Genomic DNA, 21,097 nt, shown 5'->3' on the forward strand with positions numbered 1-21,097 from the left:
CCACCTGAGCGTGCGAAACCAAGCCCCTGGGTGATGGTGTGGGCGAGGCAGGTTCCCGGTTAAATCCCGCAGCGCAGGTTTGCACGTTGCCATCACTATTTCAAATCACGGTCGATCCTGGGATCGTGATTCCCGTTTGCTTGGCAATGGCCTGTTCAGCAGCAGGGAGCAAACGCTCAAGCGTGATGGAGGATGCCGCTTCATAAGGCTTTCGTTTTTGTCGTTCTTCATAACCATCCCTGCCACCGGCCTGGTGGGGTATTCATGATGTTATAAGTATTGTCACGTAGATTTGTGATTATTGTCTGTGACTTACCCTTCTTATGTTGGGAAGCTGAGGAAGGTCTGACCCAGAGGGGATGTCTTAAAAAATCCCACGTTCAGATTTAATCCAAGTTGACAAGAGCTGTTGTTGAGGACGAGGAGGCAGGGAGCAGATAAGAAGCAAACAGGCACAGAAAATACATTCCGAAGGGCGTAAGAAGTTGTTTTAGTGGAAGGGATAGGGTTCTTTCTCTTTGATGGGTCAAAATTTGGGTAAGCAAGGAATTTTTCAGGGCAGAACGAGCTCCATCGAGTGTCTCCTTGTTTTACAACATAGCCTTAGTGTGGTGGGAGATGTCGGAGGCCCGGACGTGTTGGAGATGGGGATGCTCTTGCGGGGTGTCCCCGGGAGGACAGAGCGTGAGCATCCCGGTGCTCTCGCCAGCTCGGGTGCGATCCGGAGCACCCAGGGAGGTCAGCTGGAAGCAAGCGGGGCCAGGTCAAGTGCTGTTCACAGCTAACATGCAGCCGGGTGTCCAAAGCAGTTATTTTACAGACGTGGATGTGTTGACAGCAGAGACTGGCTCGCAGGTTTTGTATCCGGGGGGGTGAAGGGAATTACGATGATGAAAGCTGGGAGGGAAGGATGCTGCCGGGGCCGAGGCGCGAAGGCAGGGGATGCCTGGCTGCTCGCCCGGGCTCTCGCCAGGTAAAAGCCATGGGTCGGGTTTGCTGTGCTGCACTGGATTCGTGCATTGCCCTCTTCTGGGAAATGGGAAAAATTGCAGTGCCTGCCTGGTTCAGCAGTGGAAGCACAAAAAGCCTGTGCTGAGGCTGTCCCGGGCTGCTGCTGGGATCCTGCTCTGACTCCTGAGGGCGGCTTCGGGGAGCCGGGGTCCTGTGTCTTCTGCTTTGGTAAGGTACTAGTTTCATCTGGAAAGTAAAAATCAATATTCCCTTTTCTTTTAAGGACTTGGCCATGTACATAAATGAAGTGAAGAGGGACAAAGAGACTTTAAAGAAAATAAGTGAATTTCAGAGCTCTATAGAAAATCTGGTAAGTTGGAAAATCCTCTCACTCCCTACTTTAATGTGATTGTTACTAACGTATTTGCTTTTCCTGTGCAATTACTACTGCATCTGATGTGCTACCCAAGAAAGATCCCTGCGTGTTCCGACACTCCCTGATCACTGTCTGGTTTTGCTGACGGTCCAGAAGTGGTTGCTACATTCCAAACCCCATGTGGCTGAGATGGAGGGTGGCTTTTGGTGGTGGTGTTACCCTGAAATTGTTTCTCCAACTTTTTCTCATGTTATTCGTGTAGGGCGACCCAAGAATTCCCCAAATCAGCTATTTAATTTCCCATCTGCTATTTAAAGTGGGTTTTCTTTTGCTGTTAAGAGGACAGAGGTTAACTGAAAGTGTCCCGAGGCCCCTTTGGAGGAGAAGGACACATGTGGTATGCACCTAATCCCAAAATCTCAACCAGATATTTTAAGGAGAATCTCATCCTCCAGACTCCAGAGGTATCAAACACTTGGTCCCATTACTGTGCATCAGCCCACGCTGTGCAACCCATCGCTCACTTCAGCCCCGAAGAAGCCCATTAATTTAATATTCCGTGGCAGAGCTTCAAGCTAACGAGCTTTTTCCCACATTTGCCGGGGGGTGGGAGGGGAGGGGAGGGCTGGTCAGCTGCCGGCGCAGCTGCTCTTCTGTCACACTTTACGCTGGGGTAATGCAATTTGGGGGCTGACACCTGAGATGCTTCAAAAGGGGCTGATGGAGGGAGATGCCCGGGGCTGCCCACCCTGAGGGCTTCCTGGAGGGGTCCTGGGTTTGGGGGGCTTTAAGCCTTGACTTCATTTGAAAACAATGAACTTTTAATTGATGGTTATTTAACAGATGGAGACAAAAATTCTTAATTTTCAAGAGAAACCTGCAAAAAGCCTCCGGTGGGATACGGGCCGTTGCGGCTCGCGGGTTTTGATTGAAGCAGTCATGATAATCCTGATCTGCGCGAACAATCAGACATCGTGCTCCGTGAAAGCAGGAATGTAAATGGGGGCATTAAGCAGCCGCTTCTTCTCCTTGCAGCAGCCAGAGAGCAAGTTTGACATGCGGGAGATGAGATGTTAGCAAAGCAGTCACTCCTGTCTGCAGATCAATCCCACGCATGTTCTGCTCGGTGTTTCCTTTCATTGCACCGGGCGGGACGTTGTGGAGTGGTTGGTGTTATGTATACAGAGCCCACATGGCACGGCAATGAAATAATTACGGACTATACATACAGCTGTGTAAAATATTTATTTTCTTGACCAGCGGTGATGCTTCACAATTTTGTTTTTCCTGTAAGAACGATGCAAGGGGATTGATGCCCATGGCTCGGCGGCTGTGCTGCACTGAGCAATGTTTGCGAGGGCTTTTGAGCTGAAGGACAAACTGACCAAACCCTTGGGTTGGGTTCCAGCCTCTGCAAAATCTCCAGTCTTGGTTCAGGATGGGAATTAAAAGTATGGTAGCCTTCATTCTGGATTTGTAGAAACCCCTGGAAAATAGCTTATTTTGTGGGGGTTTTGCTTTCTGGATCCCAAACCTTGCAAAAATGCTTTGACAAGGAGGTTGTAGCGAGGTGGGGTCGGTCTCTTCTCCCAGGTAACAAGTGATAGGACGAGACGAAATGGCCTCAAGTTGTGCCAGGGGAGGTTTAGACTGGATATTAGGAAATTTTACTTCACTGAAAGGGTTGTCCAGCATTGGAACAGGCTGCCCAGGGAAGGGGTTGAGTCCCCATCCCTGGAGGTATCTAAAAGACGTTTGGATGAGGTGCTTAGGGCCATGGTGTAGTGGTGGGCTTGGTAGTGTTGGGTTTACAGTTGGACTCGATGATCTTAAAGGTCTTTTCCAACCTGTGCGATTCTGTGATTCTGTGATTCTGTGACTCCTGAGCCTTGCCCTGGGATGCTGGTGCTGGAGCTCCAGGGATCTCCCGTGGCCCCGTTCCTGATGCCAGGGCCATGCTCGTGCATGGGCTCCCCTTGGCGAGGGCGATGCTGTTCCCAGGAGCTGCTGCAGCTCGAGGCAGGGCTGGTGCGGATGCCCCCAGCACACTGCGCGGTCCAGGCAGGTTTGGGTTTCAGTCACCAAAGCATCGTCCCAGCCCTGGCTGCGGATCTCAGCCCTGCTTTGCTTTCTGCAGCAAGTGAAGCTGGAGGAGTTCGGGAGGCCAAAGATCGATGGCGAGCTGAAGGTCCGCTCCATAGTCAACCACACCAAGCAGGACAGGTGAGTGAGCAACAGGACTCAGAAGTTTTCCCAAACTGAATGTGCCTTTGTCTGGCGATTCCTCTTGTGCTCATTTATTCAGTGATTGCCTAGAGTTGCACTGACAGAAATCGCCATCAGTGTGAGATTATAGCACGGTTAGAACATGGAGCTGCGCTGGCTGGGAAGCTCTGCAGAGCTTTCCAAATACTTCCTGTTGAATGGGGCCCTTAATGAGATGTTTGACTGGGTTGCTTGTTTATTTGCTTGCTTTGGGCAGGTATTTATTTTTATTTGATAAAGTGGTGATCGTCTGCAAAAGGAAAGGATACAATTATGAGCTGAAAGAAATTATTGAGCTGCTCTTCCACAAGATGACTGACGACCCTATGAACAACAAGGACATTAAGAAGGTAGGTGGACCGGGGATTAGCTCTGCTGGAGAGCAATTTGGAGCGGGTTGGGCCAGTTCTTGGGTAGTAGGTTCCCATTAGCCTTCTAAAATAGAAACAGAGCTTGCAAAAAGCTGGAAAATAAATGCTCAGCTTTCAGGGCAGCCTTACAGAGCGTTGGGAAATGTTTATTAATGTGGGGCTGGGCTTGATCCTTGACCTCCGTCCTTGCAAAACATCCCTGAAGAAGCTGGGATGATTGGAGTTAGGAGAGAGGAAGCTGCTCCCTGCTTTCTGGCCTGCCGGCAGCAAGGGACCGGCAAGGAGCAAACATCAGACGGGGCAGGGGGAGGGCAGGGAGGGAAGGTCCGTCCGGATGTTCTCGCTCCCACGCGTCGTGGGGTGGAGGAGCCTGGAAAGCCAGCATGAGCGTTGCCGATCAGCCTGCCAAAATCGGCACTTGGAGCACAGTTGCCACTGAAGGAACATAATTTTGCTGGTGGTTTGGGGCTTAGTCTGCAGCCATGAAGGAAAACCTCCCAGCTATCAGTTTAGCAGAGACCCATTAGCTTAATCCACTTACATGCAATGGGAAGAGGTATTGTACGGATGGGATAAGTGACATTTGGGTAAGAACAGCCAATATTAACCACTTGGATGCTGAAGAAATGCTGCTAGCTTTGTGTTTTAATGAAATATGTTTCCACTTTGCTCTCCTACGCTTTCTAGTCTCATGGAAAAATGGTAAGCAAAGCACACATTTTTCTCTCGTGTTTTTCTGTGCAATGTTGTAACGAGACAAGCAGAGCATATGTGCAGTGGGCAGGTCAGATGTTCCTCCTGGGCTGTCAGTTGCTGTCAGGGAGAGATACAATGGCTGGGGAGGATCCACTGGAGCAGAAAAATCTGGGTTCTCTCATCTGCCACCATAAAATCCTATTTGGCCCTAGTGCACGGTGCCCAGCTGATTCAGGCATCATTAGTTGCGATGGTTTAGAGAAACACGGAGCTCTTCTTCCTCCTTCCCTGCTGTTACCTTTGCAAAGGTTCAGCAGTCCTTCAGAAGAAGGGACAGGAGCAGGCACTGAGAGCAGTTATTAAGGTGCCTGAATAAAAGCGCGGCACGTTTTGCTGCTCAGGCGTTGGGAGCACAGCGGTCCGATCAGCTCTCTCGTTTTCTCTTGCAGTGGTCATACGGCTTCTACCTAATTCACCTTCAGGGAAAGCAGGGCTTCCAGTTCTTCTGCAAGACGGAGGAAATGAAGAGGAAGTGGATGGAGCAGTTTGAAATGGCAATGTGAGCGCAAGTGGCTGTTCTAGCCCTGGCGTGCAGTCGCCAAACACGGGGGGGAGAGTGTCTGACCTCGGTCTCAGCCCCATTCCCAAGCTGGTCACTGGAGAGCAGCTCTGATAGCAAAGCTTGTGATGGGGAAGCATGCGTGGGCTTGCTGGATGGGTCCCTGTGCAAAGGGAGCTTGGGTCCAGCATGAAATTCTCTGCCCCGAGCGTCTGCAGCAAAGCACGCGTGGTGCATCTCTGAAATGACTCCTGCAGGGATTGCCGTGGCGTCGGGCCATGCGTGAAGCACTGAGCCGGGGCTGGAGGAAGGCGTTGCAGGAGAAGGGCTGCTGCTGTGGGGACCTGGTCCTGAGCAGAGCAGGGGTTGGTGGCCCCGTGCTGGCAGGTCCGGGCTGTTCATTGAGTCAGGCAAGGGCCAAATGCGTGAATGTTGTCCCAGGGGAAGGTTGATGGGCAAAATCCTCTCTCTGCACAGTCAAGCCCCGAGTCTGCTTACAGACTTGATTTCTTATCTGTCCATGTGGTTTCCAGACTTGGACTGAAACACAAACAGCATTTGCCGTGACAGGTCACGAGTGCAGCATGGCTCGTAGGGACAGGTTGATAACCCCCCGGTCCTTTCCCTTAGGTCCAACATAAAGCCAGAGAAAGCCAATGCAAATCACCATAACTTTCAGATGTACACATTTGAAAAGACTACCAACTGCAAAGCCTGCAGGATGTTCCTGAGGTGAGCAACATCCTTCCAGCTTTTCTGCATCTGCACTAAAACACGGAAAGAAAATCTCAAAGCTGAGGCTGAATTAGGACTTTCTGACTTCTTTTTTTGCACAGAGGAACCTTCTACCAGGGCTATCTTTGCCCCAAATGTGGAGCGGGTGCTCATAAGGAGTGCTTGGAGGTCATTCCTCCCTGCAAGATAGGTGAGTTATTTCACATCATTAGCAGCTTGTGCCAAGGAGGTGAATGCACGTGAATGATCTGAAAGATTCGCTCTATAAAGCACTGATGTTTATTAATGCATAACAAAATCTGAGTACGCTCCCACCCACCTCCCAGGGCTGTAATTCACAATGGCTGGTGGTTTAAAAAACAAACAAATCAACCAAAATCCCCCAAACCAAAGAGCTGAATCCCATGTATGTCAGGATCGCAGCAGCTCTGGGTATTAGGTGGGATGCACCTAGCCCTTGTGCTGGGAGGGCATTTAAGAGAGGTGATGATTTCTTCGTCAGAAGATGTTGGTTAGTGAAAGCAGGAGGGTCCGTGCCAGGAATCGTGTTTCTGATGAGAAGGAGAGACCTCGTCTCCAGATCCCAAATGCCCCACAGCGCTGCAAAAATCTGTGTCCTTGATCTAAATTGGGCAAAACTGTGACTGCCTCCCCTCGCCCGGGTCAGAGCCCTGATGCTGCTCGGTGCAGGGGACTGTCATGGGGTGGCTATGGGGAGGTTTTAGGTGGGGAGTGGAGGGAGGAAGAAACAAAATCGCAGAACTGTGTGCAAGTGAGAGAATGTCCATGTCAGGCTCCAGTCCCTCCCTGGGTCTTGCCCACCCGGTGCAGAGTGATGACTTGAGTGACCCCAGCCTATGCTTTGTGCTTCCTCCATCAAGTTCAAGCACTGATGCCGGTTTATTGATACTCGCAGTGTCGAGAGAAACAGAAAATGGGGTTTGTTGCCTGTTAAATTAACCACTTATTTCAACATTTCTCTTGCAGGTTCTTCAGCAGACCAGGTACGTTGTTTGATGGCACTTTTCCCGCATCCCCCTCTGCCTTGGGCAGAGCCTGTATCCTTGCCCGGTCCAAGTGCGGGCAGCTCGTGGGCAGAGCCAGCACCAGCCTCGGGGGGGTCCCCGTAACCTGGAGGGCAGGACTGGAGGCCGATGGCCTCTCCTCCAGCCTAAAATTGGCCTGGTCCGGGTGGCACCATGGCCCTCAGGAGGTGCCAGCACCCAGCTGGGGTGAGCACTGGGTGCCAGGGAGGTTTCAGGAGAGGGTTTCTTGTCCCGGTGGCTTCAGGTGGGTGCTCATGGAGGGAGCCCAGACCGCCGTGTCCTCATGGAGACTTTTCCTTTCTCTTTGCAGGATTCGCTGAGTGCCGGACCTGGTAAGGGCATGACTGTATTGCAGGAGGGCAAATAGAGACAGCGTCTTGATTGTGGCTGCAGGTGTCCCTAACATTGAGCACGTGGGAGGGAGAAGCTCTTTCCGAAACCAGAAAGTAGCATTAGTAGCTGCAGAGGGGTCCTGTGCCGCCCTCGCAGCAAGCGATGGGGCTCCAGGGTCTCTCCTGTCCTTGCTCCCCAAAGCACCAGGTTGGGTCTCCTGCGGAAGGACCCGGCTCGTCCCTGGGCTCAGCCCTCGCCCACCGCAGCCGCCAGCACCACATCATTTCTTTGGGTGCATTCGTGCCCCTGGCCTGCTCTGCTACGCGGGTAAAGCTACACGTCACGCCAGTAACCGAGGAGAGCCTGGCGAATTTCCTTGTGCCAGGTCGTCCTTCAAAGCAGACCAAACGCGTCCTGGCAGGGAGGCTTGTTGGTGATGGGGAGCATCTTCCTGCTGGCACGTGTCCGGCGCGCTGCGGGGATGTGCAGCTCCAGGCGCTGCCCTCTGATGGGGCCGTTAGTCGTGATGGTTGCCACAATTTTTTATTTTCCTTTGCTTAAAACTAGTCTTGACAGAGTGCTGGGCCTGCCCTGCCCATGCTCTGGCTCGAAGGAGAAGGAACAATTTGTTTTTGCGCTTTTTCTATTAAAAGGAAAGCCAAGCCTGGCAAAAAGAAACCTGACTCAAATTGGTGGTTAAAAAAAGAAAGCACAGAATGCTCTTGCTGGGCAGGGAGAGGCAGAGGTGGGAAAGCATTTTGGAGATAAACACTGTGGTTTTAGTGCAGTTGGGGAAGCTTATTTAATGTGCAGTTGTTGGCGAGACAACTGGACTTTGGCTGCGAGCTTCAGGGGCGTTTGGGTCCCAGGTCCAGCTGAAATTCAGTGGAAGCCAAGTGTTCACTGGTCCCTTTGGCAATCGCGGGTGTCACCACTGAACCCAGCGGGGTTTGGTGCCGGCCGGGCTTTGCCGAACGAGAGCGGGTCTGCCACGGCGAGGTTCAAGTCCAGGTGCAGGGCTGGGAGTCGGAGCTTTGGCTTGGCTCGGTCCTTCATGGGTTTATTTTTGCTCAGTGAACTCAGCCATCCATGTAACAGCAGGAGCCAAGAGCGTTCTCTGTGGGCACTGTTCCTTTCTGCTTCCATGCTTTCTGCCCCCAAATCCTGCCTGCCGGTGCTGTTAGATTTGTGGTTCACAGGATAAGGAACAACAGGCTTCAGGGAGGGTATTTTTGTTCTGCGTCTTGTTAACAGGGTCTAGGTGATGAAGCTGTTTTGCATCTGTTCCAGGTCCTAAAATGGTGGCAGTTCAGAATTACCACGGGAACCCAGCCCCCCCCGGGAAGCCGGTGCTGACATTTCAAATTGGGGATGTGATCGAGCTGCTGAGGGGGGACCCTGACTCGCCGTGGTGGGAGGTGAGAGCGATTCCCCTCAGGAAATTCCCGGGAAGTTTTAAACCAATGACTTCTGCATCATCCCTTTTATTTGTGGGCTTTCCCGGAGTGCAGGGGTGTGCTGGGGCTCTGGAGCTGGGGGGTCTGTGAGGTGGTTTGGAGCCCAGGAGCTGCAGCGGGGACCGTCCCTGTCCTTGCACAGCACAAACGTCGCTTGCCCGTGCACGTCCCAGGTTGACACCCGGCTTGGCTTTGCAGGGGCGGTTGCTGCAGACGAAGAAGTCGGGTTATTTTCCCAGCTCGTCGGTAAAGCCCTGCCCCGTTGATGCAAGGGTAAGTGCCAAAGAGGAGATGGAGCCGGGAGCACCTATGGGTGCTGCGGGAGTGCCGGGGCGGGCGCTGGGGGCTGTCACGGGAGATGCTGCTCTGGCAGTGCCTGTTGCTCTTCTCAGCCTTCTGCTTGAGACCTTGGTCCTTCCAGTAAGCCCCTGGACCTTGAATGAGGCCTTTTACTGTGGCCAAATTAGCAAGGAAGTGGATCCATCGTCCCGTGGTTGCAAATGTCTGGTCAGGTTGGTCTCAGCCCCGTTCCCAAGGTTGGGGTTGGTGTGACCAGGTCTGGACTCCATTCTGGCTGTCAGCTGCTTCCCAATTAAAAAGCACTCAGGTAAATGAAAAAAGGCAGCATGCTCATCACAGCTGGGAGGCCGAGAGAGAAATGCTCAGCGGCAACACTGCCCTCCGCCGCCGAAGCCAATAATTCAGAAGCGGCTTGGCAGACGAAAACCCTCCCGTGGAGAGGAGCATCTCGCACGTGATCTATAGCCTGATGAGATGCCGGCTCATCAGTAATAAGCAATGCTCTCTTTGCAGCCTCCCAACAGCCGGCCGCCCTCGCGGGAGATAGACTACACGGCGTACCCGTGGTGAGTTGCCCTGCCTGCTGCTGGAAATGGCCTTTCTCTGGCCAGAAAGATATACCGACCTTGCCTTTTAATTTGTTACTTTGTCAGGAATCCACTCTAATAATGATTTATGAATGCTGGTTGGCAATGCTTTGCATCCCGCCTCCCCCACGGCCACGGGCAGCCGCTGCAGCAGCGTTTGGGTGTTGAAACCTGGTGCAGCCCCCGCAGCATCAGAGGGGATTTCTTCACTGATGGAAAGGGTCAGAGGCAAAAGGAGAGATGCTGGTTTCTCTTCCCATTTTCTGTGTTTTCTGTGCCCAGAAAAGCGTTTTGGGAGGAAGGAAGCAATTCCTGCCTTGGCGGGAGAGGCTGCACTTGCCTTGCCTCCTGCTCCTTCCCTCCAGCTCCAGCCAGGTTTTCAAGTCCATGAGTCTAAATTATCGCCACTCCCCAGCTCTCGCTGAAGCCTCGTTCACCTGGGGACCGATTCCCAATTAGTGGGATTTTCTAGGTGCGCTGGAAACATAAGGGACTTCAAAGGGAAGAGGTTGCAGTCTGCATCGCTCATTCTCTCTGTCCAGTGGCTGAGCAGCTTCTTCTATATGTCTGGGCACTTTCCTTTCTGCTCATGAAGTTTTGGATGAGACCTGTTTCTCTACTTGCCCAACCTTAATGCCTTTAAAAAAGATGTCTCTCTCTGTCTAAAACATGGCTATTTTAAAGATATGCATTGATTTTTAGTTAATTAATTAACCTCTGGGCTCAGGTTCGCAGGGAACATGGAGCGGCAGCAGACGGACAACCTGCTCAAGTCTCACGTCAGCGGCACCTACCTGATCCGGGAGCGGCCAGCCGAGGCCGAGCGCTTTGCCATCAGTATTAAGTGAGTAATACTTAATTTAGTAATTTAGTATTACTCGCATGAGGAGGGCGAGACAGGGCTGGAGCACGCGGCTACGTTTTCTTGAGTGCCTTTGCTACCATTTGCAGGTTCAACGAGGAGGTGAAGCACATCAAGGTGGTGGAGAAGGACAACTGGATTCACATCACGGAAGCCAAAAAGTTTGAAAGCTTGCTGGTAGGTTTTCGTAGCCCCTTTGAGCGTGCGCACCGTCCCTGCAAGTCACGCAGAGGACAGCAGAGACAGCCGGGTGCCCCTCTGTCCTCCGCAGGAGCTGGTCGAATACTACCAGAGCCACTCGCTGAAGGAGAGCTTCAAGCAGCTGGACACAACGCTGAAATACCCCTATAAATCTCGGGAGCGCTCTACCTCCAGGACCTTCACCCGCTCTCCAGGTAAAACCCAGCTCAGCCGTGTGAGCCGTTAAACCCCTGATGGAAAATCTCAGCCTTTCAGCAAGGCGTAGGAGCACCGTCTGGACGAAGGGATTTATAGCTTTGCTGTAGGGCTTGAGCCCCCTAATTTGCAAATGAGTCTCCTGTTCATCTGGTGGCATTTTGAGGACGGGTCTCACAGGAGGTGGGGGGGTCAGGGGGGTCCGGCCGAGCTGGGGGGGGCTCGGTGCCTGGTGCTGCTCCCCCAAGCCCGTGCGGCTCCACGGAGCGGGTGCAGCCTCCCAGGGAGAGCTTTTCCTGGGGGGGGGGGGCTGGTTTCCCTCCTGCGGTTTTGCACCCTGTGCTCGGGGGTGTTTGCCACTGCCTGGTCCTGCCGGGAGAGGAGCTGGGGCTGCAGGGGCAGCCCGTCCGCCTGCGGGTAGCGAGCAGAGATGTGGTGCTCTGTTAGCAGGATATATCGTGCCTTACCTGCCCACGTGAGTTTTTGTGCGTGTCTTTTAATGGATCCAGCTCCAGTGTCACTTGTGATGGTTAGAATCCCAGTGGGACTCCTTTAATGGAGATGATGGTAGAAATGGTAAGCCTGTGCCTAAAATTAAAAAAAAAAAAAAAAGAAAAAAATCAAAACAAATGGAAAGCAAAATATGCATTAGTGCAAAATGTTCCATTTTGTCTAAAAGCCTGAGTGCAGAAATAATGACTTTGTGGGGAAAAATGCATTGTTTTAAAAACTTTTTCCGTGGTATATTTTAAAAAGAATACCAAAGGAAGATAGTTTTTAAACATTGATTAAATATCTTTCCTAATAAAATACAACTCTAGGATGACTTCTGAGCCCCCACACAGGCTGTGGGGCTGCGGACAGACCTGCTGCTGGTCGTCCCAGCTCCGAGCCCCTGCGCAAGACCTCCTGTATACTTTGCCCTGTATTCTCCTTCGGCTTTTAAAGCATTATGCATTATATTATTTTTTTTTTAATTTCCTTTTTAATGCGTGTTCTGCCTCTTTCTGTTTCTCTCTAACCTCTTTGCAGCCTCCTGCGCTTCCTACAACTTTTCTTTTCTCAGTCCTCAGGGCCTCAACTTTTCTTCTCAGAGCTCCTCCAGTCCCTTCTGGTCAGGTACCAGTGCCTCTCCCTGCCGGAGAGACCTGCCACCTTCCCCAGGCTGCAGCATCCCCAGCTTGAAAGCCATCGCCAGCGGGACCTGCGGGGTCCCCGCTGTCCCTGCATCACCCGCAAGCAGTTCAGGGGGTCCCCAGTGCTGCCCTGGGGCACAGCCTGGAAATAAGTTAATTAACCGTGGCTTGGCTGGAAGCAAAACTCACTCCCCCCTCTCCCCAAAATCAAGGCAGGGAGGAGATGGAGTTGTCGCTATTTGAGAAAGGGGGCTAAAATTAACGAAAAAGTGAATCTAGCACATTGGGATCTCATGATGTACTTCAAGCTCGACCTGCCTATCCCGTGTGTTTCACCAAACGAGCATTGGCATCACACCGTCTTCCAGACTGTTTCTCCTTGCTGTACAAGGAGAACATCTCATGTCCGTCAGTTTTTGAGCTCTGGTATCTGAGGCTGCTCGGGAGCCCCTTGCTGAGGAGGCGGGGGGGAACCTGCGCTGTCAAATGCGTTTTGTGGCTCGGTCCCTGCAGAGAGAGCAGTGGTGCTCCGGCCTTTGGACCCCATTGATTAAATGCGTTACAGACTGGTGTCTTCCTCCCTGTTTGGCAGGGATCAGAGCAAAGCCGTGCTAGTTCATTTCTTCCCGTTTCAGCCTTTACCTTTCAGTATTTTCTTTAGGCTGGACAGGGAAAATCATTGGCAAAGCCACACGTGCTTTCCTTGGTGCCGTGTTTGGGAAGAGCACTTAACTTTTCAAGGTATTAGAACATGATTCTGGGAATTTGGGATCCTTTAATGCTATGGAAAGTATTGCAGGAAGTAATTTGTGCAGCAACGGGCTCTGAGCAAGCTCCCGATGACAAGAGTTCAAAGTGATTCTCGCTCCGTTCTCCAGCCTGGCTGCCTGGTGAGGACGGACGAGCCCTCCAGTGATTGCACGTTGTGTGTCTGGACCGTCTCCATCGCCATCCTCATCTCTTTCCATCCCGAGAGCTGAAAACCTGGGCAAAGCTTTTCCTCAAACTTAGTTCAACCTTGGTTTGCAAACTTTTAAAATTGAAATTAATCCTCGAAAGTCCTGGGACAAAGAGGGTGGCTTCACCGAAACACGATGTCCCTTCAGGGTGGGGGTTTTTTTGCAAACTTCAGAGGAGGGGCATTTTTCTCCTCCTCTGCCCATCCCATCCCTCCCACCGGTGCTCTCCCACCCTCCTTCCCCCTGCCCAGGCGCTGGGGCAGGGAAGCTGAGCGCTGCCCCTGCCTTTCCCCCCTCACTGCTCCCCCTCGTGCCTCCCCGACCATCCCCTGCCTGAAGCGATGGAGATCCGCGGTGCTGGGGCCGTGCTGGTGCCGGCAGAGGCCGGGTCCCGGGACGGCTCACGGGGCCGTGCTTCTTATCACAAGCTGTTGGTCGGCGTTAGGGTTTGCAGGGTGCTTTTGCACCTTTTGGTCTGTTATGGGACTAAATTTCCAAGGGCTCTGGCTGCTCCCTGGCAGGGACAGGAGCAGGGAGGATACCGGGTTAGCAGCTTGTTCCTCCTCATGGCAAAACATACAGGTGTTGCTCAGCATCTCTAGGAGGATCCAATCCCAGTAACTCAATTTTCTGAAATAGTTTAAATACAGGTTGATTTGTGAAATCTTTTGACAAGGTGGTCACATCAGGTGCTGGGAGCTAGACTTATATTGATAGCGGAACAGGATTTTTCCATGATTTCATTGCTAATGGATGGTGTATTCCTATGAAATCTTTTCTTTTACCACCTTCTCACGAAAGTGCCCCTCACCCCAGCAATCCCCACTGAGCCCCTCCTGGACTCTCCTGGTCAGCAGAGAGGGGCTTCCCAAGCCCGTGGAGCTGTTTAAAGCCCAGCAGGAATCCAGTTTAACCCCAGCCACCCCAGTCCGTGCGGGGCTGAGCAATTCGGATGAGGCCAGCCCCGCCATCCAAGCTGCTCCAGGTCTTGGTGTTGCAATGGGAGCCAGCGCCGCGGTGGAAAACCCAGGTTGAACCTCACCAAGCTTTCCCCAGGCTTCGGCCAGTCCCATGCATCGGGGCAGCTCCCGACTCCCTCTGCTTTGTCCCCTCGCAGTGTTCACCCCACGGGTCGTAGGGACGGCGGTGGCACGATACAACTTCGCGGCACGGGACATGCGGGAGCTCTCGCTGCGAGAGGGCGACGTGGTGAAGATCTACAGCAGGATTGGCGGGGACCAGGGATGGTGGAAGGGGGAAACCAATGGAAGAGTGAGTGCATCCAGATAATGTCCTGTCCCATTTCTCCAGCGCACGGTCTCCCTGCTCTCAACCTGCCGAGCCGGAGCACAGCCTGCTGTCGGGACAGCAAAGGGCAGGGGGACACGTCCCACTCGCTCTTGCTCTTTTCCGGCTGGTGGATGGGCTGTCACTTCACGAGAGCCACTGCTGTGTTGCCAGTCGGTGCTGTGTGGCAGTGACACGTGATGGCCGGTGCGTGCGGCAGATGGGAGCATGCGGTGGGCAGGCGGGCACGCCAGCTCGGGCGATGTCCGAGTCTGCTCTTCCTTAAACCTGCATGGGGGGGATTTATGCAGGAGTGGCTCTGCAGGCGAAAGGCTCAGCATCCCGGGGAAAAGCAGCAGGCTGATGGCTTGACCTGCTGTTCCACAGAGTTTGTAGCACTGGGGACAGTTTCTTCATGCCCTGATCCCTTATATATTGCAGACAACCCATGTGTCTAAGGCAATGTATAGTTGCTAGCTCTGTCCCAAATTAGCGTAATGGCTGCACCGCCTCCCCGTCACCGCCATGCACTGGGACGCGGGCGCTTCCCGCACCGTACAAATGGCTCACCGGGAACAGCGCGTGGTGGCGAGGGCATAGTCCTGGTGACGGAACAGGAGGTCCCTTCAGCTCCCCAGTCTCCAGCTCACCTCTCCGCTTCCCCGACAGGTTGGCTGGTTTCCCTCGACGTACGTGGAAGAGGAGGGGGTGCAATGACTCCGGGGATGTCTGATGGAAAGTCGTCGAGCGCCCAGAGCGAGCCGCTGCGGACCGTGCACGCTTGTCCCGACGCCTGCGGCTCCCCATGAGACGCGGCCGGATGCCTCCCGGGACTGCTCTCGCAGACTCTCTAGCAATCCGTTCCTCTGTACAGTGTGTGTGCGCGCACGCGCGCGTCGGGGCCGCCGGCGGCCTCGCTCCTGTTACGTGTATAGAAGATTGATGGTCTGTCGGATAACGTTCGTGTAGCAGCTGCGGAAGAGTCCCGGGAAAGCTGCGCTCCCCTGCATGGACAGAGCTGAGAGACTCTGTGTGGTGCCTGACAGAGGATGGGCTCCTCCAAACCTTTTTCACTAAAGGTGTTTTAAAAGCCGCTGTGGTGATGGCGGTGGGAGGGTGAGGCTGAAGGTTTGCGCCTGGGCTGGTGCCCAGGTGTGCCAAGGTGAGAATTTGGGGGTTTCTAAGGGGAGGGAGCGACTCGGCCCCGAGGAGACGACACGGACCCCGTGCCACGCCACTGGGGTGGGCTCCCCGGGTCCGGATTTTGGCAGCCTCCCTGGCAGCCGTGCGGCAGTGCCCAGCAGCACTGCGCTGCGGCCGGGGCGAGGGGGCAGAGCGGGGACACCCGGCTCGGGGGGAGGAAACGGCTCTTGCTCGTCCCTGAAGGATGCCAGCTGTGAAACCAGGAGCGCGTTTTTGATCATCAGACGTAGGCTGGAAGTGGACGTCCAGGTCGGACAGGAGGGGAAAAAGCTGCTTTGGCATCCCAAGCCCGTTTTCTTTACAACCGCCTTCAGTCCCACCAGCCTTGCCGCGGGCAAAAGGGGCAGCCCGGGGTGCAGACTGGTTCCACTGGTGAGCAGGAGGTCTTGGCGCGTTGCAGGACTGGAGAAGTGCTTTGCCACACAAGCGTTTTGGAGGCCATCAAGGCACCAGGTACATGCAGTGGAGTGGACAGGAGCGTGCGTCTGTGGCTCTGTCCTGCCCTCGCTCCCAGCTTGGCCCTGCTGCAGGCAGGACCCCCCCCCGCCCCCCAGAGCCAGGCTGAATTTTGCAGCCGTGACATGTCCCACCTTGCTGAGCTTAGGGGGGCGAACCCACCTGAGTAAGGGCTACGGTATCAACTCCTGATTCCTCTCGCTAAGTTGTGAAAGCATCTCTTCTTCCCCAGCTGTGTGCACTTTTGGGGGCTGTGAGCATGGCCCCCTCTCCTCCTCCCGCGGGCTGTTACTGCTGCTGCTGTCAAGTAAAGGTCCGTCTGTCTTGGCATTGCCCTTTGTCCTGAGCACTGTCCGTCCGAGTCTGTTCTTTCCAAAGCGCAGCCCCTGTGGTTGGTAGGCAGAGCTGCCGGGTGGAAATCCTGGCCATCATATTCTGCCGGGCAGCAGCTTTACTCTCCAGCTCCAGAATTTCCTTCCAGAGTGCAAATATGAACAAATCCACGTGTGGGTGTGTGGCAGGGAACAACTTTCCTCTGCCCGATTTCTGAGCCCCGGGAGATGCCCTCCAGCCTCTCTGAATAAGTGGCATTTTGAGCTGGTGCTTCCATGCCCTGATGTTGTTCCCCTGGGACTTGCGGTGGTCCTGCCGTGCGGCACCGTGTCCCCGGTGTGGGCTCTTGGCATCGTGCTGGCGCAGGTCTGGGAGATGCCAGCGTTGGGTGGGTGCTGATGCGGTGCTGATGCCCTCGGTCCCCGACACGGGGGTACCACGGCTGCATCTGAAGCCTTGTCGCAAACGGAGCAGCAGTGCCCTGCTCGGGGTAATAAATGGGAGAGTTTGGGGTTCTCAAGGAAAAGATATTAACTTGGAAATTAAATGTTGTTGCTCAGCGACAAGCCCAGAGCCGCCTGACTGCGCTGCCCGTTCCTCCGGGAGCCCCACAAGTGCCCCACAAGCTCTTGGTGCCGCGGGGGGAGTGGGGTGGGTGCAGCCGGGGTCTGGCCGGGGCAGATGCCCACCGGGGGTCTTGCTCTGTGGGGTGACGGGGATGCGGAGGGGGCTCGGGGCTTTCCCACGGTACTGTTTGGTGCTAACCTCTCCCGGCCAGCCCCTCGGTGCTCAGCTCGGGGTACGCTCAAGGGGGAGCAGCTAGCAGGGAGCTGGCAGTGCCCTGCTCCTCCTGTGCAAAGCAAAGGGCCCCGCTCCCATTGCTGTAGCTGCGCTGGAGCTGTGGGTGTGTTTAGGGTGGATGAGATGCACACATCCGAGACAAACTCACGATGGCTCGTGCTATGCCTCAGATCCCAAAGCCTTACGCGACCCTCCTGTTTAACATGGCCGATTTTGTACGGCAGCGAGGGCATCCCCTCTGCAAGAGCACGTTCTCTGTCACGGGGCCCATGGCACCGTCTCTCCCTTACACCCCAAGGGGAACCCCGACCTCCGCCACTGCCTGCGCTCCCCTCCCAGCCCTGCCAAATCCCCTTCCCTCCGGAGAGCTCTCCCTCTTGTGTTTACTGTTGTAAGAAACTTGTTAAAAAGATGGTTTTGTTTGTAAGTAATTATTCAGCCATTTGCCACATTATATATCTGTGAATAAGAAGGGAAATGTTTTTTTATGATGGCGAGAAAATTGTATATATATTTTAGTTCATCGCAGATCATTCAAAATTGCAATGGGATACGTTGGAAAATAATATGTAAATTCCTTGGGTTTTTCCTTTGCACTGCACTAACTGGGGTAGGGTGGAGGGGGTTTAAAGATAAAACTGTTTGTTTATGGAATAGTTTGTAGCTGGGAATTTGGAAATCATTTGGAATAGCTTGTAATGCTGGAATAGAAACTTTAGCTGCTACTTAGAAACCCTTTTGCATGTGGTTTTTCCAGACCTTTTTAAGTTACAATACATCAAAGTAAATTCCACAACAAAAAAATAAAGTGTAATTTTGCTGATAGGTTTTTTTCCAGCCGTGGTTTTTACTGCGGCTCAAGCTCGGGCTCATGTCGGGCTTCTTGTCACTAAAGCCCCCGTGGCTGCGCTGGGGCCAGAGGGGTGGCTTGGCCAGTCCGGGGGAGACGCGTGCTCATGGGGACGGATCCTTTCCGATTGCTGCCATGAAGCGTAAGTGTTCGTACCCCTTCCAAAACTCAGAGTAAATCCTTCCCGCAGTGCCAGACATGGCTCCTGGCAGTGAGACGCTGCTGAAGCCGACCGCTCGCCTCTTGAGTTCCTTCTCGTTTCTGGAGCAGCTGCTTCCCCTGCAGTTGTCCCGCGCTCCTGCTGGGCAGCTTTCCTGGGGCTCCTCTCCCTGCCCCAGCCAAATCGCTGGGGGGTGAGAGAAGGAGCGTGATTTTCCATGGTTTTTAGTCACTCCCGAGTCTCATATTCCCGAATCCCACTTGGCCCTGCATGCAGCAGTGTTTTCCAGAGCAATAAAAGAAATTGCACAGTTGCTTAGAAAATACCTGCGGCATTGCTGGAGGTTTCACCCGAGAGCAGGGACGTGAGCTGCCACTGTGAGCTGCCATGTCATTTAATTAATAATAACATTACTTTTTCTCTGCTCTTGGAGTCCCCAGTGCTTTTTCCTTCTCACTTCAACGTTCACAGGGTCAGCTGAAAGGGGCTGTAGAAATGAGCAGAGGTGTTTCACTCGGTGAAGCAGGACATTAGCTGGGCACTAACTTTTGGATGCTGATTTGAAAAGATGCTGCTCAGCCAGGTATTTAGCCTTGGCCGAAGTGACGACCCCTGCCTGGGATAAACCCTTTCCCCCTTGTTGCTCTTCAGTCGAAGGGAAGCTCTCCAACATGCACCATGTATGAAATACCAGTTTTTGGTACCTGGGTGCTCTCCTGCCGGCGATGAGCATCGGCCCGGCACGGAGCTGGTCGGGCATCGCCGTCAGATGCCCACGGCACAGCTGGGCTGCAGAAATGCAGCACTAGAGCCTGGAATCAACTGATGGCTGCAAGAGCAGGTAAATGCAAAAATCTGCTTCCATGCAAGGTCCTGCCTCTGGGGACGTCCCTGCCAGCCCAGGGGCTGGCTCCTCTGTGGCAGCTGGTGACATGTGGCCCTCGGGAGGTGGTTGGAGCCGGCGGCGTGGCAGCCTCAGCCAGGTGGGTACCTCGACAGCCGGCTTTGCTCAGCTCCACGTCCAAACCTTCCCCTGGGGTTTGCACCGATGAGGGCTGATGCCTCGGGGATAAATGGGGCATTTATTCGCCATGCCCAGCCGTGGCCAGGCGCTGTAACCAGAGCAGAAGCAGCCTTCCCAGGGGCATTAACAGGAGAATAAATCTCCAGCCGCGGCCAGCACAGCTGGCTCCAGCCCTGCAAGGACCCTGGCCTGCCCCAGGAAGGGGGACGCACCAGACACAGGTTTTCTTTTTATGTATTTATTATTATTTTTTTCCCCAGCAATAGCAGCTGCTGACATAATCTCCCACATTAGCTGGGCTTGCCAGAGCACTGCCTCTGCTCTGAGCAAACACAGCGCGGGGGGTGGTTGCATTTGCTGGCTGCCTTCTGCAAACAGCAGGTCCCGCTCCATGCCGCAGTGTGACAGTCGCCCTGCAACGTCCCTGTGGCTGGGCCCTGAGCACGCCCCGCGGCCCCGGTGGCCTGTGGCCGGCCAGCGTGTGGCCACCTCCCTCTGCCACTTCAGCTGCTCCACGCCACGAGTAGGCGCGTTGGCTGGGTGCGAGCACTCACGCCGCCGGCTCGGTGGACTCCGAAACAAGGATCCAAACTGCTGTGCAATCGGGATGGGGAAACTGAGGCAGGGGCTTATCAGAGCTCAGAAAAGCTCTGCCCAGCGGGACTGTGCAGGATCGAGCCTGCTTTCGGTTTGGGGTAATGCTTTGCCAAGACTGAACTCAGCCCGCAGCGCAGGGGAGAGCGAAGGCAGCTCTGCACGCGCGCCCGAGCCGGGTCCAGCAGCGGTGGCGACGGCAATGGCACACGCTTGCAGCCTCGTGCATGCAACGATCAGCCGCAGTTTTGCAGCACGCCTGGCCAGTTCATTCCTTGCATTAGCCATAATGTTTTCTGTGACCTAGAAAACTCCAGCTGGCGCACGCAAACCACTATGCTCCTTTATTTTATAATTAATCTAAGAATTACAGGGAAAGATTGAACTGGCGTAGGCTCTCTCTACATTGGATTGACCATCAGTAAAAATAATCACCCTCATTCCTGCTCTGGAGCTGCATCAGGGCCCCGGGGCTTGGAGGGACTGAAGTCACCATCGCTTTCTTTGCTGTCTGTCCCGTGCTTGGTGAACGGCTGGGGCTACTGAACGCGTACTTGGGCTTGTATTGTTTTAGGTCTGGTCTAACCCAAAGGTCATATTTATAATTAGTACATGCTGATGAAATGGTTCTGGCCTGTCAAACAGAAACACCCCACTGCAAACAGGAGTTTAGACTTGTTTGCATCTCTGTGGTTATTTTGAGCAATTAGTCCCTGGAGAAGTCTGGAGGAATTGGGGCTCTCTCTTTAAAACTGAGAAGCTGATTTTATCTTTGGGAGAAGGAGAGAAATGCTGCCTGAGACAGGGGCTAATACTGGAACAAGCGAACCCCTCCACTTCTATTCAAACCCTTCCCAAACTGGGGGAGTTTGGATGCAGACTGGGTACCACGGTGTGTTCAGCATGCAAGGGCAGAGGCATGGGGTGGTGGGGAGCAGTGGGGGGTCTCAACTTCTCAGGGTCACGGTGCTATTGAATGCTAAAAGCCCCCCGAAACACCGTCCCTGGGCTGCTCGGGGCTCCGTGGGGCCATGGGCGGGCGATGCTGCCTGGGGGAGGCTGCAGGGACCACGATGCTGCTCGGACCCCGACTCCGCCAACCGCTGGCCAAACCCCGGCTCCACCCCGACCTCTGCTTCTCCGAGATATCTGAATCAGGCCCTTCAGAGCCGCCTCCAAAGAAACTGCATCGCCTGCGTATCCTGCCCAAACAGGCCCTAATTTCACGGGCGAGTCCTGGGCAGGAGGAACAATAAACCTTCAGGCTGGGAGATCTAAGTCAAACGTTTATTTTCCTACCCCCTCTAAATTAAATTTTTTGGTATTCTCACCTTTGCTTTAAGCTCTTGTGTCTGGCTTA

The 21,097-nt window shown here is 53.9% G+C and overlaps 1 protein-coding gene across 3 annotated transcripts in view; it reads left to right on the forward strand.

Annotated features, from left to right (window-relative positions):
* Positions 1-16,305, forward strand: part of VAV2 (vav guanine nucleotide exchange factor 2) — a 154,504-nt gene extending 138,199 nt beyond the window's left edge. For 2 of the 3 annotated variants that reach the window (XM_072882763.1, XM_072882762.1), the window contains 16 exons: positions 1,235-1,321; positions 3,465-3,550; positions 3,810-3,942; positions 5,109-5,218; positions 5,849-5,950; positions 6,055-6,143; positions 6,941-6,957; positions 7,310-7,331; positions 8,623-8,750; positions 8,988-9,062; positions 9,603-9,655; positions 10,404-10,520; positions 10,628-10,715; positions 10,810-10,933; positions 14,147-14,301; positions 14,986-16,305. In XM_072882763.1, the coding sequence (XP_072738864.1) occupies positions 1,235-1,321; positions 3,465-3,550; positions 3,810-3,942; positions 5,109-5,218; positions 5,849-5,950; positions 6,055-6,143; positions 6,941-6,957; positions 7,310-7,331; positions 8,623-8,750; positions 8,988-9,062; positions 9,603-9,655; positions 10,404-10,520; positions 10,628-10,715; positions 10,810-10,933; positions 14,147-14,301; positions 14,986-15,033 (1,434 nt within the window). In that variant the 3' untranslated portion in view covers positions 15,034-16,305. Of the gene's footprint in view, positions 1-1,234; positions 1,322-3,464; positions 3,551-3,809; positions 3,943-5,108; positions 5,219-5,848; positions 5,951-6,054; positions 6,144-6,940; positions 6,958-7,309; positions 7,332-8,622; positions 8,751-8,987; positions 9,063-9,602; positions 9,656-10,403; positions 10,521-10,627; positions 10,716-10,809; positions 10,934-11,966; positions 12,054-14,146; positions 14,302-14,985 lie in introns of all 3 variants that reach the window. The other variant, XM_072882764.1, reaches the window with a different exon arrangement.
* Positions 16,306-21,097: the final 4,792 nt, after the last annotated feature.

Source organism: Ciconia boyciana, chromosome 18 (assembly GCF_034638445.1).
Source record: "Ciconia boyciana chromosome 18, ASM3463844v1, whole genome shotgun sequence".
NCBI lineage: Eukaryota > Metazoa > Chordata > Aves > Ciconiiformes > Ciconiidae > Ciconia > Ciconia boyciana.